The sequence below is a fragment of the Schistocerca americana genome, chromosome 2 (assembly GCF_021461395.2).
Source record: "Schistocerca americana isolate TAMUIC-IGC-003095 chromosome 2, iqSchAmer2.1, whole genome shotgun sequence".
Classification (NCBI taxonomy): Eukaryota; Metazoa; Arthropoda; class Insecta; order Orthoptera; family Acrididae; genus Schistocerca; species Schistocerca americana.
In genome coordinates, this window is record NC_060120.1 from 472,638,501 (window position 1) to 472,657,839 (window position 19,339).

A 19,339-nucleotide genomic window follows, 5' to 3' on the forward strand; every position below is an offset into this window, starting at 1 on the left:
GCTATGTCTATCTCTTGCATTTATTTACCCATAATAATCCCCCTGAGTAGAGCTGATGTACCCTGACAAATTCCTTTTTTGACCTGACACTTTCCAATTATGAGACATTTATAAATGCTTCCAGACATGGTACATCATCTCCATCTTGTAACCAGTAATTGCCACAGGTTTCCAGATGTGTTGCCTGTCCAGGTCTCTCCAAATAAATAATTTCAGTGTCAGTTTCCCTGTTCTGTTTCATCTGCAGAATGAAATGGAACCATTATGGCAGGATATCTGAAGCTTGTTCTGACCTTTTTCTGTATAGATAACAAATAGAACAATAATTTACAAAAAGAAATAAATCTTCTACTTTATCTTGCAGAACTGGCCTAAGATTCTGCATACTGTGCACAGTCTTCTGAATTGCATTGAACTGTTCAAATGTATTCCTAGCAACTGAATTACCAAAACAAATGCTGAAAAGCTGTTTCCTCCTTGTTGTGCATTGAACTTTTTTAGTATAAGTAGCAACTTGGTGTGAGTTGTTGGCGAAGTAGTCCCTTTTTATCCTTTTTGTGATCACAATGGTCTGCAGCATTTCTTATTATGTTCTGATTTTTCAGTATTAATCTTTTTTTTGCAAGAAGTTGCAGGTAGCATATGTAGCAGGCCATGTTCCATCACTCAGTTTTCAAACCAGAGAAACTGACAGTATGACACAGCATTCTCTCATGACTACTATAAGGCCCCTCAGCTATCATTCAGTCTTTCTGGTTGGCAGCAGTAGGAGTAAAACATAATTGGCCCAAAGCCTTCCAACTTTACCAGTGCAAAACTATACAGAGCCAAAATTAAGAAAAAGTTCGGTTAGTAATGGTTGAGTCTTAAATTGTTTTCAGAATATGCTAAATATACCACTTTCATTATTATCTCACAGTTTCATAATTGAAATGTTTCTCCATTGATTACATTACAAGCTGCAATACTTGAGTTAGGAGAAGTCCATTTCTTTAAATAATTAGTAAAATTTTATGTTTCAGTGGAATCAGCGCTGAATAACAACCACTACTATTTATCTGTGGGTTGCAAAATACTGGATGATTTCTTGCGTGGTGGTATAAAAGTATGTGGCATCACAGAAGTTGCAGGGGAAAGCAGCTGTGGCAAGGACACAGCTATGTTTGCAATTGGCATGGACCGTGCAGTATCCTCTCTCCATTGGAGGCTTAAGGGCAGGTTGGTTCTGGGATAATTTCATGTTTATTTTTTAGGCCCTTTGTTGAAATAGTTAACAATATCATGTACACTAAGTTTTGTTTGTTATTGAATTGAATCATGTTTGCAGTGGATATCCAAAAATTATCATGAATTGGGGAGGTTAACTGTGTAAAAAATCTGGAATAACTATTTAATATTTTCAATTTACTCTTTTCAAACATTAGTGTACAATTTTTACGAAGGAGTTTGATTCATTAGCCTCAAAATTCGTGCATATTGACAAAACAGCATATTCAAAAATTTTTGTTTGGATGTACTCAGTAAACACAAACTACAATGCTTTTGCATCAGAAATTGTGAGTGTTTTCAATAAATGTTTCCCCTTCATAACGGGGGGGGGGGGGGGGGGGGGGGGGGGGGGGGGGGGGGGGGGGGAGCTCATGGATAACTGAACGAATCAGGATCTCTAGCTAGAAAGAGGAAGCTGCACATGGAAGCAAAGAACAACCATGATGCAGAGTTTTTCAGCTATGTAAACAAATACAAAAGAATACAGGCAAAACAAATGGCATACAGTAAATACATATCAGATGCCACAAATAAATCAAAAGCTGTATGGCAGATTGTCAAGGACTGGGTGCTGAAAAATAAAAGTTGTAATCATAAATAGCTATGTATAACATAGTTCAGTTCTTTGCTTTCATAACTTATCAGTGCAGAATCTGTTAAATTCCTTGGAGTGATCACAAACAAAAAATTGTCGTGGACTGATCATGTGGATTGCTTACCGAAGCAGTTAAATAGTTTTGTTTATGCAGTGAGGGTTCTAAATAAAGTAACTGACTCAACTGTTAGGAAAATTATGTATTGTGCATATTTTATATTAGTTGTAAGATATGGCATAATTTTTTGGGAGTTGAAAAAGGAAGTGTTCAAGATACAGAAAAAATTATCATCGCTGTGAGTGGAACAAACAATAAACAATCACGCAAACCTTTATTTGCAGGCTTTGACTTACTGACATTTCTTTCTATGTTTGTATATGAAACACTGCTCTGTGAGCTAAAAAACATCTTTCTGAGGGAAATTTGTTTACACATGCTTATGAAACATGGCACAAACAAGATTGCATGTTACCTTGCCACAGACTAGCACTATTTGAAAATACTCCCATATTACATGCCTTTGAAGCTTAGCAATAAAATGCATTCAAAATTAAAGAACTGCAGGCTGGAACCCACAGGTGGAAACATTGAAAAATATTTTAAAAGTTAATGTTGCTACAGTGTGGATGATGTTATAAATGAGGAACACAAGTAGGAGATATTACACTTGTTTTTCTGTTTTTTCTACATTATGCTCTGTGTATACTTATGTTCTCTCTTAATGGAGGTTCATGTACTTTTTTTATGTGTCTTTACTTATAAACTCTATATCACACTTGCGCGCGCGCACACACACATATCCATCCACACATATACAGACACAAGCAGACATCAAGCAGATGGATATATGTGTGTGTGTGCGCGAGTGTATACCTGTCCTTTTTTCCCCCTAACGTAAGTCTTTCCGCTCCCGGGATTGGAATGACTCCTTACCCTCTCCCTTAAAACCCACATCCTTTCGTCTTTCCCTCTCCTTCCCTCTTTCCTGACGAAGCAACCGTTGGTTGCGAAAGCTTGAAATTTTGTGTGTGTGTGTGTGTGTGTGTGTGTGTGTGTGTGTGTGTGTGTGTGTGTGTGTTTTTTTTTATTGTGTCTATCTACCAGCGCATTCCCATTGGGTAAGTCATGGAATCTTTGTTTTTAATGTGTGTTTGTGTGTGTTTTTTATTGTGTCTATCTACCAGCGCTTTCCCATTTGGTAAGTCATGGAATCTTTGTTTTTAATATATATTTAGCTGTATACATATATACTACTTTTACGGAAGTTTGTGGTGGTGCTTAGTGTTTAACGTCCCGTCGACAACGAGGTCATTAGAGACGGAGCGCAAGCTCAGGTTAGGGAAGGATTGGGAAGGAAATCGGCTGTGCCCTTTCAAAGGACCAGCCCGGCATTTGCCTGAAATGATTCAGGGAAATTTTAAGAAACAGGAAGAAATCTAACATGTTTTTCTTTGTATGTTGTAATGTGTTTCTGGGAGTATCCATATGCTTTCTTTAGTGTATCTTGTTTCAGGGTACACTTACGTAGGAATAGAATTATTCATTGATGAGTCACCAATGTTTCAATCAAATGATTGTAAATAACATCTCATGTGACAATAAAGATTCTATTCTATTCTATTCTGTTCTATTTTATGAAGAGCTTAAACTGGAAAGCATATATTACATACTTTCTTAAAACACTGTAGTCCAGCAACTGTTTATCTGAATGTGATTACTGATTGTCACAACAAATATTTGAAATTTATAGAGTACCATATTTTATTTTATTTATCTGTATTCATCCAAGGATCATCTTGCCATGATATAGGATTTGTTAAGGTAATGAAATGGCAACCAGCAGACCAAAATATAACACACAGCATACATAACATGCTTTAAGAGGATAAGACAGGTAGCCTACAGGGATAGGTTGTATGGGCAGCTGTGGCCTCAATTAAGAAACTAACCCAGCTGTTGCTTTAGCACTCTAGGGAAACTCAAATCAGGATGGCTGGAAAGAGTGGCTCAGTCCTAAATATGAGGTCAGTGTACTAAGAGCTGCACTGCCTCATTCGGCAACTCTTTTATTGTATGATGTTCTTTCAATTACACACAAACTGTTTCAGGTAACTTGCAGTATTAACCATGGTTTCCTTCTGCACTGGCCACACACTGAGGAGACCTACTGATGATTCCTGAACTGTGTCTGGTTTCTTGCAGTCTAAAACATAGTTCCAATCTACACTGCTATTCACACTTAAAGACACCAGCTGATGACTCGTGGACTGAGAAAATGCTATGCCCATTACCTCAATTCTGGACTCCATGTTAAACTATGTGGTACTGTCCACCTGCAAAACTAAGCCAACAGACATTACATTGATGATCTTTGTGGAAGCAGTAAACCATAATCTTGTATTTAAATGTGACAAAGTGCTGTAGTTATCCCCTTTCATTACTCTCTCAACTAGTCTGAGTCCTCTGTGTTCTCTTTAATTTTGTAATATGCATAACTTGTGGAGAACATTTTAGCTGCCTTTTTAAACAAATGTGTTTTAATAATCTTTTTCTCTTCCTTTGAAAATTTATTATACAATTTTATCCCCTGATTTAAAATACTGTTTTGAGTTTTTTGTTTGTTTTCCTGTGTAAATGTAACTGGCTCTTGTTCCACGAATATGTTTAGAACTGTTAGTCCAGTACTTAGTAATACTTCCCCTGATGTGCACCACAGATTGGTGTCTGCACTTGCTTGGTACAGTAAGAATGCCCAATTTTTAAATAGCTCGTTACATTGAGCCCAATCACTATTTACAGTTATTATTCTTTTCCCCTTTTCTGAAGTTTAAAAACTGTGTCCGTGGTTTGTGCCTTCGATCCCCCGAGAAGAATCGCGTAAGTTAGAACTGAGTATACATAGGTGCACCATATCACCACAAGACATCGGTTGTTACAAATTGACTCTTATGCACTAAGGTGCATAGTATACTGATGACATTGCCAATACCATTTTATTTTCAGTCCGTGTTAGCCGACAATGAATGTTCATCCCTAAAAACTCTTGTGTTTGCAACACAATCTATTATAGATTTATCACCCATGTTCAAAGTGACAGAATTGTTTCCTCTCTTTATGCTGAAGTGCATACATTCATTTTCTTTATGTTCAAAGTTAATGTATTACATGCCACCCAACTGTAAACGTCCTTTGCTTTCTGTAGTAGGACTTCTAATATTTTATCAGTGACTATGATGTTGTTGTCATTGCCAAAGAGAACTTTTGCTACATGTCTTCCACTGTCTGTGAAGTCACCCGATATATATTAAGAATAGATCTGGACCCAATACATTACCCTGAGGAAGAACTGTATTGATGTAGTTCTTGTCTGACAATTGTTTTACTAAAAACTTATTGCCAGCAGATGTGAGAACAATCTCCACAGTCTGCACTGTGTTTTCCAAGTGAAATTGAAACCACTCATTCAGTGTTACTCTTGTACCTAGTGTGTCAATAGTATTTTGTGGTCAGCAGTGTCAAAAGCTACGGACAAGTCTAAGAAGATGCTTGTACCACTTTTTTTAACTCAGCAATGGCCGATATTGTATTTCTTCCACTTTGAAAACCAAACTGTGCTTCATTAAAGAGATTGCATTTCGGCCTACTCACATAACTTGTCTCTGTCATGATTGCTTAGCTATTTTTGAGACTAGAGACAGCAGTGAAACTGGCCTGCAGTTTTCAGTATTTTGATGCAGTTCTATAACTTCTCGAGGTATCCTCTGCACAAAAATTTGGAATAAGAATAATATATAGCATGCATCCAAACTATACCATAGAAAACTGTTTAAGCGATGAAGGATACTAACAGAAAATAGTGAAGTTAGTCATTACAAGCAATGTTATTTAAAAAATATATATATCTTTGGTTGAAAATTCTGTGCAATATTATTTTAAATATAAATGTTAGGTTGAAACACAAAACCATGTGCCTTTCACAAAGCAATACTTTCCTGAAATGATTAGCACTTTTTGTCCTGAACATTCATTCAGTGTTGTTCTTTATACACTTTAAGTAAATGTTATGAAATATTTTCCATCTGTTACTTTCATCTATGTAGAAACCAAGTAATACATGAAACCAATCCAAATAACACATATACGACTTGATTCATAAGCCTCTGAACAATAACAGAAATAAGCCTCCTGTGACTCCACACATAATAAGACAAAAGAATCTTACTTAAGGTACAGCACAAGCAATACACAGAACAACTGATGTGAGTGGTACAGACTAAAAAGAACAGTGCTGCTCTGTGCGTATATAGGTGTGAGTCGCCAGTAGATGGCACATCTGAGACTGTGCCATGTGCACGCTTCCTACAGGCGGCCTTTAGTGGCTGGACCATGCTGATACAGCGGGTGATTGATTTAAGTACACATGCGCAGCAACACTACACATGACGCATTCACACTCGCACGCCCTAGTAGCAGGATTCAACACGCCTCTCCTTCGGGCACCCTGGTGACATAGAACATGCTGGCAGCCTGGCGAGAGACATATCCATCAGTTCCGAAGTGGCAGCAACCAGTGCTGACGGCAGGGTTGGAAAATTGTGCTAGGCAGGCACTGGAGCATAGGACCAAAATGTGTGGAGACGTGAGCACGCCCAAGAGTGATGAGTGCGCACGATGCCCGATGACAGCACCAGGGAGAAGAGTGCCATCGCCGTCTCCGCGTTGACATTAGCAGGCAGGGCCCAGTGTGGAGCAGACAGGACTGGACCCACTGGCAACATTGACTGAGGCAATGACGGTGAGGTCCGATGGTGACTGGGAGCAGGACTGATGAAAGTAGTATGCTAACAGCCCATTGGCTGTACAGGCATCACAAAGATAGTGTCCCCAGTGGCGGACAACAGTGGCCAGTATCCACCTGACGACCAAATCCTTGCACCCACACGGGTGATCCTGGTATGAAATGGCTGGACAAATTGACTGCGGGATGCATTGCAGGCCACAGAAGGTGAAGGGACGTGCATGGCTGCTGGCTGTGAAGCAACTCAGCTGGAATCTGCTCCCCCATAAGCATTAAGTGATAGGCTCTCAGAAAACAGAGAAGGTGTCATCCCATGAAGAATCCACATCAAACTTTTTCATTTGGTTCTTCTGAAAGGTGTGAGAAACAAACTGAAACCATTATCATGAAATAAGGTAAAAGACAACCTCTCAATAGAAAAAAACCTGAAGTGTATGAATTGTGACCTCAGGCGATGTTGATAAGCACTGGAGACTCTAAGGAAACTGGGAAAATGCATCCACAACCAACAACCAATAGAAATTCAGGAAGGGAACCGCAAAGCGTACATGAATGTGTTCCCATGGCTGGCATACATCAGCTGGGAGCAGAGACACCCTGGTAACTGCCTTTTGTTGGACACACTGCTCTTAAGATGCGACAAAACGGACACTTTTGCCATCAACCACTGGCCAAAAAACATGTCTCCTAGCCAATAGTTTAGTGCACGGAACTCCCCAATGATCCTGGTGGAGAAGGCGTAGAACCTTGTGCCGTAACACAGTGGGAATGACTACTTTGGGAGGGAGTCTTCCGTTGACAGCAGCAAAACACCTTCAGAAACAGAGAAATGATACCATAAGGAGAAATAGGTGCACAGGGCTCTGAAGCCTGACCTGGCGGTTTATCTGACCAGCCCTGTTAAAAAAATCAAACCACCTACCAGATCGACAACAATGGCAGCTGCTATATGCAAGTTTGTAATTGGAAAGCCCTCAACTGTGGCCAATGTTTCAGTATCAAGATGGAAGCAATGCAATTCTTCATGATCAAAGTCGGGATCAGGATCCACAGGAAGGCGGGACAAGATCCTTAGACATAGGTCAAAAATGGATTTTGTAATTGTAACGAGACAGGAACAGTGCCTAGCATTGTAGGTGGTGTGCTTCCTTGTCAGGCAAGGAATTGTGAGGGTTAAACAAGGAAACCAACAGTTTGTGCTCAGTAATAAGGTAGAACTGGGAGCCATACAAAAAAAGAACATGAAATTTCTAGAGAACATAGACTGTGACAAGAGCCTCTTTTTTTCTGTCTGAAAGTAATGATTCCAGGCTTGAGTGAAAGATTTAAAGACAAAAGCAACAGGTTGTTCAGGGCTGTCAGCATATTAGTGCCTGAGGGCCACACTGAGGCTGTATCACGAAGTGTCAGCCACCAAAACTATCTGCTGTTCTGGAGAGAATGTAGCTAAACAAGGGGCTGAGAGTAGTTCGGATTTCACCATTTGAAAAGCACATTCGCAATCCGGACTGCAGCAAAAAGGTATGTTTTTATGTGACAAAGCATGCAATGGATGGGCCAATGTGGCCACCCCTGACAGGAATTTATGGTAGTAGGCTATCTTCCATAGGAAGTCCTGAAGCTCCTTTGTAGACGAGGGGCATAGACATAATAGCAGAGATGTGGCCTGGCTGAGAGTGAACCCCATCCTGTGAGACCTTGAACCCCAAATAAACAATAGAAGATAAAAAAAAACTGGAATTTCACGAGGTTACACCATAAGCCTGCAAACAGTAAGACAGGAAACAAAGTATGCAAATTTTTCAAGTAATCGGCTGTGGAGTAGCCCATGACGACAATATCATCCAGATAATTAGTGAATCCAAGGACAGGAATAGTCAGTTGCTCTAAAAATTGTTGGAAAGCAGCAGGGATGCTAGAAGGAAGTTAGAAATGTTGACAGAGATCAAAAGGAATATTCAAAACTAGGACTCTGAGATTCTTTGTCCACAGGAACTGGCACATACGCTTCAGACAAATCAATTTTAGGGAAGTACTAGCCATCCAGTATTTTTTCCAACAGTTCCTCTTGGGGTGGGACAGGATATATATCCATGATTGAGTGCACATAGACACCAGTACTGAATTCACCACAGAGGCAAAGCTTCCCCAACTGCTTCTGAACTACAACCAGCAGAGATGACCATTTGCTAGCCATAAGAGGTCGCACCACCTCTAGAGATTGAAGTCCGTACAATTCTGTTTTCACATGACCTTTCAGGTAACAGGAATTGGACATACATCACAAAAACAAGGCCAAGCCTTGGATATAAAACAAACGTGTGCAGAATAATTCGTAGCACACACTATGTATTCCAAAAAAAGTCCAAAAGCTCCTCACACGTTGTGTACAATTGAGTACACAGTACATAATTCGACTCAAGATGAACTGCGTCAGTGATAGAAAATCCAAGTACATGAAATTTGTCCATTCTGAAAAAGTTCTGAACACTGGTATCAGCAACCACCAAAAATTTAATAGAGCAAACCACTGACTTTTAAGAGGCAGATGTCGTAAAGTGTCCGAACAGTACAATGTTCTGTTTGTTATAACTGACTAGCTTCCGCATGACCAGTGTCAGTGATAGTGAGCCTAAACTCAAATCGGTTTGAGAATTCAATATTGCCATTGCAACACTTGTCAACCCGTAGCCGGAGCACTAGGCAAAAAACACGTAAATTGATTAACAGCTTGGGAGAAGTCACGAACATTGAAGTGACACAGTTTACGTCCATGACCCTATCCTGAGCAACCTTTGATGAATGACACACGGAGATGATATGGCCTTCCTTCTGCAAGCATTACAAGTAGCCCAGTGCTTAAGGCACACCAAATGTCCATGCTGGACACAACAAATAATGGAAAAAGAGAATGCTGACGCTGGTACTGCGGTGATCGCAGCTACTTGGAGCAGTCTTGGTCTGCTCGGTGCCGGGCCTGCATGTTAACTGGTGCCACTGCTGCTTTTTCATGCAAGCTGTGTGTCATCCTAAAGGGCACATCATATGACACTACTGGCACATCGCCCCACGCTTCGATCTGGTCACTTGCTACCCAAGAAACTTCAAAGGATTGTGCTATTTTCAAAACGTCTGCCAGTGGGGGGGTTTCACAGAGTAAAGCTTTCTGGTGCACTTCTTCGTCATTAGCTAAACAGATAATTGTGTCTTGCACCAAAAGAGTCATCACTAAGGGCTAAGGCCATGAAGTTCGATTGCCCAGGCCCTGTATGACTGGTTTGGTTTCTTGCCGCATCAGTAGAATTCACCTCGCACCACTACGACATGCATTTGTTTGCAATGGTAGTTGGACAATAAACTGCATATGTGATCAAAAGTAAGAGCTGCCAGTTCTTGTAAGATACACCTCAGGTGAAATCTACGAGAGGAATAAGGCTTTTCACAAAAACAAGTCTGTCACACCAAAAGCCAGAAAATGTTGTCCGAGTCCTTTTTGGAAGCTCCCCAATCCTTGGCTGTGTCATCAAATGGAGGAAAAGTGGGTGGATAGACTGGTGGAACTGTACCCTATCTGTTAACCAAAACCAACAAGCTGGTCAGTGCTGATGTAAGCTGTTCAATCAGGTCTGGTGGCACAGCATTCATAGCGACTAAACCTGATGAAACTGCTCTTAAAGACCACACATACAGAAACTGTTCCAAACTCGTCACCAACCATGTAGAAAGCAAGTGATACACCAAACTGATCCAAGTAATACAAATATGACTTTATATCTGAAGCTCTGAACAGTAATTCAAATACACCTCTCATGACTCCACACATAACAAGACAAAAGCAACGTACAGAAGATACAACATAAACAATAGACAGAACTATTGATGTGAGCAGTTCAGACTAAAAGAACATAGTGGGATTAATTCAGTGTTGCTGCATGCTTACCGGTATATATGCGCGAGGCACCGGCAGATGGCGTGGCGGAGACCATGCCACGTGCACGCTTCCTATGGCATACCTAAAGACCAGCTTGCACTGATATAGTTGGCAGTCGATTTAAGTACACTTGCGCAGTGTCTCTACACTCAGTGTACTCACACTCTCATGCAGTAGTTGCAAGATATAGCAATCTATTAGTGCTAGAATGGTAGATGTATTACTGCACAAGGATCTAATGCCAGTGGTTAAATTTTGTGAGGAATTGAACTACTGAATGATGTTTCATGTCAGTAAGTCAACAATTGAGTACCATTAAAAATTCATTAATTCATTCATCCTGTTCTGTATAGTGCATCACGAAGGAGAACTATGGAATGAACCAATGCATACATTATACAAAGAGGAAAAACTGCAAGAAACTATTTCTGCATGCTGTAGTAAATATTAACTATCACTATACCACAAGTAAAATAACTTTGAGGTCAATATATGACAATGACGCCAGGGGAACAGTGTTGCTAGCTAGTTCACAGCATAACACATGGCCATGCAATCAGTAGTTGCATGCAACAAAAAATTAAACTGAACATGTACTCGGAAATTGTGATTGACAGTGTCTTTGTTGGGAGCATTAGTCTTGATGGTAGCAGAAGATGAGTGTAATCTTCACACAGTAAATGTTTCAGAATAACAGATTTTCCAACAAATTAGACATTTTTTAGTACCACCAACAGAAGCACTACCTTGATAGTAAATCACTTTCAACTTTATCTTTGCTCTCACTAAAACAGCTGGCAGTATTTAATCAAATAACATTACTCAACTTCCAGAATGAGATATTCACTCTGCAGTGGAGTGTGCACTGATATGAAACTTCCTGGCAGATTAAAACTGTGTGCCGGACCGAGACTCGAACTCGGGACCTTTGCCTTTCGCGGGCAAGTGCTTTACCAACTGAGCTACTCAAGCACAACTCACGCCCCGTCCTCACAGCTTTACTTCTGCCAGTACCTCGTCTCCTACCTTCCTTGGAAGATAGGAGACGAGGCACTGGCAAAGGTAGGAGACGAGGTACTGGCAAAAGTAAAGCTGTGACGACGGGGCGTGAGTCGTGCTTGGGTAGCTCAGTTGGTAGAGCACTTGCCCGCGAAAGGCAAAGGTCCCGAGTTCGAGTCTCAGTCCGGCACACAGTTTTAATCTGCCAGGAAGTTTCATTACTCAACTTATTTCCTACTTCACATTCATTCAGCCAGAGATTTATTCTTATTTACATTTTGTGTTTCACAGAGTTTTGCTGCTCTTGTAATGAAATTTAGTTTGCAGTGTCCTTTGTCAGATGCTCTGCTTCTGCCAGCATACATTTTGTGTTGTTCTTTATCCTATGCCGTCACCCAAGTTCTAGGTAATTAAAATGGCAATGGTATGCTGCCACTCTTGGAATTTTGTGGTAAAAGTGTGTAGTTAATTCATATACAACAGAGAGAACTGCGATTCATTACAAACCATGAGCTCCAATAGCTGATTTTATCCCCCCTCTTTCTGCCACCTGTGTTCCAGAGGCAAGTAGATGTCTAATCAATGATCATTGAATGATGTGAAGCATTATCTGTTACAGTTATGGAAGATACATTATGATTGCCACTAGAGAGCAGTCAAACTTCTATTGAAACATGGTTCCATTTATTTCTTCTACACAGTGACTTTTTCGATTTAAAATACATATTATTTCATTTGATCCCCACTTATGTACCTGCATGGAAAATAATCATGTGCTACCTTCCTCAAAGGCAGTGACTTGATGCCATTGACATTGAAAAAAATATTTTGAGCATTAATGTTAAGAAAACTACATGCTCATTTATACACTGTAATGTGCCAAAAACATTATTTCGATATCTCAGGCTGAATTTGAAATTCTACTCTGTAAATAAAGCTGCCTCTAAAAGAATAGGGTGGCCAGTGAATATTGACACATGTATTTTTTACCTAAGTTTTTGTTTACTGAATCTAGATAAAACATATTACTTAAAACACATTACTTGTAGGAATATTGTTTAATGAGTTAAGTTGTGAAAATTGAATATAAATTTCATATTATGTATGTCGAAATAGTTCGATGATTTACATTGTGAATTTTTATTTTTCACTACTTCTAGCACAGTTCAGGTGTTTTCATATTCTGCGTGTACTTCTATTATTACACATGAGAAATGTAAAATGAATTTTCCTCTTTTGCTAATTATTGCTAACCCTTTAGTGTTTTCTATTTCAGGTGCAGTTTTCATTTGTACTGAAGATGTGTTCCCTCATCAGAGATTACAGCAGCTCATTACAACTTTTCCTATGTCATGGAACAGAGGCAAATTGATGCGTGAAAAAATTAATTTTGGTGATAACATATTTATCGAACATATAGCTGATGTGGTATGTTTTCTTTCTTTTTTCGTAACTGACAGAAGCTGAATATGAGCTGTAAAAATCATAAATAAAAACTTTTTTGAATCTAGTACACTGAAGTCTCTAGTTATCATTGTAGATTTTACAAGTCATACATTGATGCACTGATCAGCCAGAACATTTTAACCACCGACCTACTATTGATACAAACCCGTCCAGGTGACAGCAGCATCACCTGGTGAGAAATGACTGCTAGTCAGACACAAACACATGTAGTACCAGTTAGTGTGCTGTTCTTGTTTGGAACAGGGGAGGTGTGCGATCTATCTGAGTGTGACTGAGGGCAGTTTGTGATAGCATGGATGCTTGACATGAGCATTTCAGAAACTGCACAACGTGTGAGCTGTTTGAAGAGTGTGGTGGTGAATGTCTTCAACACGTGGTGCAGCCAAGGTGAAAAAACATCCAGGCATTGTAGGGTTGGTCAGTCATTCCTTATTACAGACGTCGGACATCGTAGGCTGGGCAGATTGTGGTGGGACTAACATAAGATTTTAATGTTGGGCAGAGTTCAGGTGTGTCTGAACACACACAGCACTGAACACACACAGCACTGAACACTCCTAATGATGAAACTCCAATGCATGTGCCAATGTTACCACCATAACATTGACAACCATGGCTGAAATGGGCACATGACTATTGGCACTGGACTTTTGTGCAGTGATAGACCATTGCATAGTCTGATGAATCCCAAGACCTGCTTCAGCATGTCGATGGGGAGGGTCCGAATCAATCGTCTTCCAGAGGAACAACTCCTTGGCACCTCTACTGTGGGACCAAGTCAAGCTGCTGGTGGCTCCGTTATGATCTGGAGAACATTCATGTGGGAATCCATGGGGCCAGTGGGAGAACATTCATGTGGGCATCTGTGTGTCCAGTGGAGCTTGTGCAAGGCACCATGATGGCCAAAGAGTCTCACACTCTCATTGGAGACCATATACACCCCTTCTTTGATGATAATGTTTCCCAATGGCAGTGGAATTGTTCAACAAGATAATGTGTCATGTCATAAGGCCAGTAGTATGATGGAGTGGTGTGGGGAACACAGTGTCAAGTTCCATATTATGTGTTGGCCCTCCAATTCGCCAGATCTGAACCCAATTGAATACATCTGGGGATGTGATTGAACGTGGAATGAGAGCTCATTGCCTGCCTCCCTGGAATTTATCGGAATTAGATGACTCATGTGTGCAGATGTGGTGCCAAGTCCCTCCAGTGACCTACCAAGGCCTTGCTTCCACGTCACGATGCATCGTCCCTGTTATCCTTGCCAAAGATGGACATACCAACTATGGGCAGGGCATAATGTTGTGGCTGATCAGTGTAATTATATATGAATAGTACAGCATTTCATCTTCTGAGAATGAATTACTCAAAAAAAGTACCTCTGCCACCCTCATGACTGGCATAGTTTTTTTTTTTTTTTTTTTTTCATATCAAAACCCTCTTTCCCAGTGTTCTTTTGACTGCAGCTGACTGCTATGAGCAGCTACCTGTGTAATGACGCTGAAAGTAAACCTGCAATCTCGGCGTAGTTTAGTAGTGTGTAGCACTTTTTCAAAGGAAGTGGGAGGGTTGTGTTGGCCCAGACAATATGTAACTGACCCCACATGTTACAGTTAGTCTTCAGTTGTTCATTACAAGTAACAGTATCAATCCCCCAACTCCATGGTATGTGAAAAAGGTGGGTTACGAAACACCTGAGATGAAACCTGGGTCTATGGTGTTGGGTTCTCTTCACTGACAAGTCCAGGATTTATATTATTAGGAGTTCAACTGATAACAATAGCTGTAGAGTTTCAGTATATGGAATGAGTCAGTGTACTTTTTTCCGTTTCAGTAATGAATATTTACTACGGGGTCGACAACACGTCGATCACGATCTACTGGTAGATCGCTTCAGTACTGAGAGTGCAAAAGAAAAATTGTTGAATAAAATTGTCAACTGTTTTCCATAGCAGTAAAAATGCATGCTCATTCGACACAAGTTGTTTTGTTTGTTGATAACAGCCGCAATAGTTAAATCAGTTGCTACCTGTGTACCACTCATTGCTCCACTGTTTCACTCATCTGTGTGAAATGTGTTTGATATGTGTCAGGAAAAGGCGGTGAGTTTCGTGCCGTGTACTACCAGCTTCTACTATGTAATAGTGCGTGGAAAGGACATAGGTAGAACTTATTTGTGCCGTCATTACTCAGCACTGAGCATGCGTAGTTGCATACCTTGTTGACACTTTTCGAGAACGTACGAGTAGTGCAGTGACTTCACGCATAATGAGTTGTGTATCAAAAAAATGAAAAATTTATCATTTTGATTCCGAATAGTAACACGAATTTTTCATAACAGATTGAAATGGCACATGCATTTGTTTATTGTGTGGCTCTAAGATTGCATTTGTGAAAAAGACAAATGTTGAGAGACATTAACACAAGAGTTTCCTGTAAGCTCTGAACTGAGAAAAGAGAAAATCAAGAAACTTAAAAATCAATTAAGTGTTCAACAAAGCATGTTCACGAAACCATTAGACAAAAGTGATGCTGTCACTCTTGCTTCTTATCGGGTTTTGAATGTATTGGTGAAAAGGAAGAAACCCTTCGAAGATGTTGAATTCATAAAAGAAGCATTTCGAGAAGCTGCTGACAAGATGTTTATTTCAAGAAATAGTTGCTGCCATTGAATCTCTTCAACTTTCATCAAGAACGGTCACAAGGAGAGTTGAAAATATGTCTAATGATGTTTTCTCTCAACTTAAAACAGATTTGGATGAGTGCTGTCATTTTTCAATGCTATTAGATTAGTCCATTGATGCAACAGGTACTGCTCAGTTTCAAGTTTTTGTAAGGATGGTTTTTAATAACTTTAGTGTCAAGGAAGAACTTTTGAAAGTAATTTCTTCAAAAGGCCATAAAAGAGGAGAAGATATATTTTTTGCCCTGAAGCAACTCATTCTATCGGAGAAAATACCTATCCACAAGCTTGTAAGCATTACCACAGATGGAGCCCCAGCCTTGAGAGGTTCTAAAACTGGTTTTATTGCTCTGTGTCAAAGAGATGAAAGTTTTCCACCGTTTTTAACTTATTACTGTATTTTATACCAGCAGTCTCTGTGTGGAAAGTTTTTAAATTTGAATGAAACTTTGAGCACTGTTGTAAAGATAGTCAAAAAAATTAGGTCTCACTCTCTTCAAAGACGACTTTTCAAAGATTTGGTGAATGAACTAGAACTACAGTATGGAAATTTACTGCTCTACACTGAAGTGCATTGGCTCAGCAAGGGAAAAGTGCTGCAATATTTCCAAAAGCTTTTACTGGCTATCAAATTGTTTTTGCTAGAACAAGATGAGAATAGTCTGTCAGCTTGTATTGAAGATCCTCTCTGGCTTTTTAAACTTCAAGGCAATGGCAAAGATATTGCTGATATGATATCTGAAGTAAATTCTTTTACCGAAAAATTGTTTTTGTGGGAGTTCTGCCTTAAGAAGGGTGAATTAAGACATTTTCCAACTCTGAAGAGACAAATAGAAGAAAGTGAGATACCTTGCTATAGTGAATGTCTTGCAATAATGATCTCCAATTTGAGGGATGATTTCAGTGATCGGTTTTCAGACTTCAAAAAGATTTCAGTGGTAACCCAGTTTGTATCTTTCCCTTGGGCTAACATTGAACTATTGAATATATATTCTTCCATTGGAAAAGTTTTTGACATAGATAGGGCAGCTCTTGAACTTGAAATAATATCATTAAAAATTATTTGTTTCTAAAAAGTGTTGCAGAACCCAAAACCTGTTGGCCTCTAATTCCTCAGGAGAAATACGCTATCTTAGTTAATGTTGCTCTTAGAATAAATGCCTTGTTTGCTTCTGCCTACCTGTGTGAATGATTGTTTTCAAATATGAACTTTAAACACAGATCAAGGTTGACTGATGAACATCTGCGCTCGTGTATTCGACTAAGTGTAACAAGTTATACACAAAATATAAAGAACATTGTTGACAAAACAGTTACTCAGATTTCACATTAAATGTAAAATAATTCTTGTGTTATTAATGTAAGAATATACTTGAGAATATTATGAAATAAAATTTTTATGTTTCAAATAAATAGTGAAGATTTAAAACTTTTATTTTAAATAGTTGTTTTACAGTACTGGTATCCAAAAATTAAAAATGTAGCAATTGAATTTTTAAAAGTAGATCACTTTGATATGTTGGTACGGGATAGTTGATCGTGAAGGCTTTGTGGTTGCCTACCCCTGTACTATAAAAATGAATAGAGTGGGGTAATATATGGTGTACATTCATGCTATACCTCTTACTAACTGACTTCTTAATACAAATATAGTAAATTATACAACATAAAAAGAATTTATATCTTTGCATACATCAGTGAGACATTCGAGCTAATAATTACATTGACGCAAGTAAAATCTTCCTATTAAAAAAGTCACCGTGTATTTTACAATATACTATAAGAATTTGTATTCACACAAGGACTACTGAGACTCCCTGAATAATTCTAATACTTGAAAATAAATATGGATATTTTGACACACAACATGACAATTTGTATTTAAGTTTACATGTAATGAGACATCACATTAATAAAACTATATAACCAGGTGCTCATTAATATTGAAAAATCTCACCACTTGAGTAACACAATTTTTGCAACATGTATTGCTTCAATTTGCTCTGGAATTTCAATGTTTCATGAACAAAGCTTTTGATGTCTGTTAGTAAAGTATGAACACTTTCTATGCCTTTCTGCAACAAAGATAAAGTTAGTTTGGTTGCTGTGCTACATGATATGCACTATTGATTTTGAAGGGAAAATGGTTTTATTAACAAAACATGTTGGGAGGAAAGATATATTTTGAAAACCTGTAGTTTCCAGAGCAAATTCCTGCAAGAGTGTCTTGGATGGACACTTCTTGTAATTCACATTCCTCTCTCCTGTGCAAAACATTTTTTATTTGCAGTGGCCTGTTACCGAAAGTTGACACCCTAAGACAATAATGTGTGAAAGTATCCAAAGTAAGTAGTTCAGGCTGCATCCTTGTGTGTAGCTGAGCCAATTAAGTTACTTTGCCAGATCTGGAATATCACCAGACCAATTTAATTTGCTGTCAGTGTGTACACCTAATAACTTGGAGGAGTTGACGTCCTTTATTTTTTATTTATGCCAGCTTGTTCCTTGGTGTCACATGGTATTGTACATAATGTGTTTCAGTGATATTTGGAGTGAGTCCATTATAGTTCAACCAGTTGGAGGACATTGGCAAAGACATGTATAGCAGATGTTTCCATATTTTTTATTGTGCTGTTTTATCAACTTGGAGAGACGTATCATTTGCATAGAGGGCAAACCAGAATGGTAGGTCTTTTATGAACATCAGAAGTAGCAAAGAGCTCAGTACTCAGCTTGGTGGTACTACATTGTTTATTGTGCCCCGCTCTAATGAAGCTGGACATCCATTACTATCAGTAATTGTCACTTGTTAAAACAATGAAAGTCATCTTTAATTAGAGAAATTTCGTTCTGTACTTAGTCAAAAGCATTTGATAAGTTGCTTAGGATTCTGATTGGTGCAAGTTTATTGTTTAGAGAGCTAAGATTTTGATCAGTGAAGGTGAAAATAGCATCATCTTTTTATAGACCTTGCCACAGACCAAACTAATATCAACTGAAAACTTCATGACTATTCAGGTAATCAACAGCTCTGAACTTCAGTTTCTCTGGAACTTTGGAAAATGTGTTAACTGAGAGATCCAGTGATAGTGTGATACATCAGTTTTATCAACTTTCGTGAAGAGAGGTTTCACATACCCGTATTTTAATCTCTCTGGAAAAATACGTCGTCCTAGAGAGTTATGAAACTTGTGGGCTTTGGACTGCACTTTTATACTCATAACAATGCTTAATCAACCTTGTAGAAATACTTCAACCCCGAAAGAACTTTTTGTTTCATATCTCTGGTTGTCTTCTTGACCCCATCATGAGTAATGGGGATTACATGCATCTGATCAGTGCTGAAAACTTTCTGGCAGAAGCACCAGTGCCTTGTTCACAGAACCTTTATAGTCATCTTGTTTCTACAGCAGTTAACAATGGCTACTGAAGATATTAACAATGTAGGTAGAGATAGATTGCTACTTAGCATAATGAAGCACCTTATGTTGCAAACAGGCACAAGTAAGAGACTTCACAAAGCCTTTGGCCACAGCCTTCGTCAGTAAAAGAGAAACAGGGGAACACACACCATTCATACACAAAAGCAAGTA

General features: G+C 39.1%; 1 protein-coding gene across 1 annotated transcript in view; it reads left to right on the top strand.

The window, feature by feature from the left end:
* Window positions 1-19,339, top strand: part of LOC124595339 (DNA repair protein XRCC3-like) — a 111,371-nt gene that overhangs the window by 47,794 nt on the left and 44,238 nt on the right. Inside the window, 3 exon segments of the mRNA XM_047134052.1 lie at window positions 1,023-1,150; window positions 1,152-1,218; window positions 12,870-13,021. Coding sequence (XP_046990008.1) covers window positions 1,023-1,150; window positions 1,152-1,218; window positions 12,870-13,021 — 347 coding nt within the window.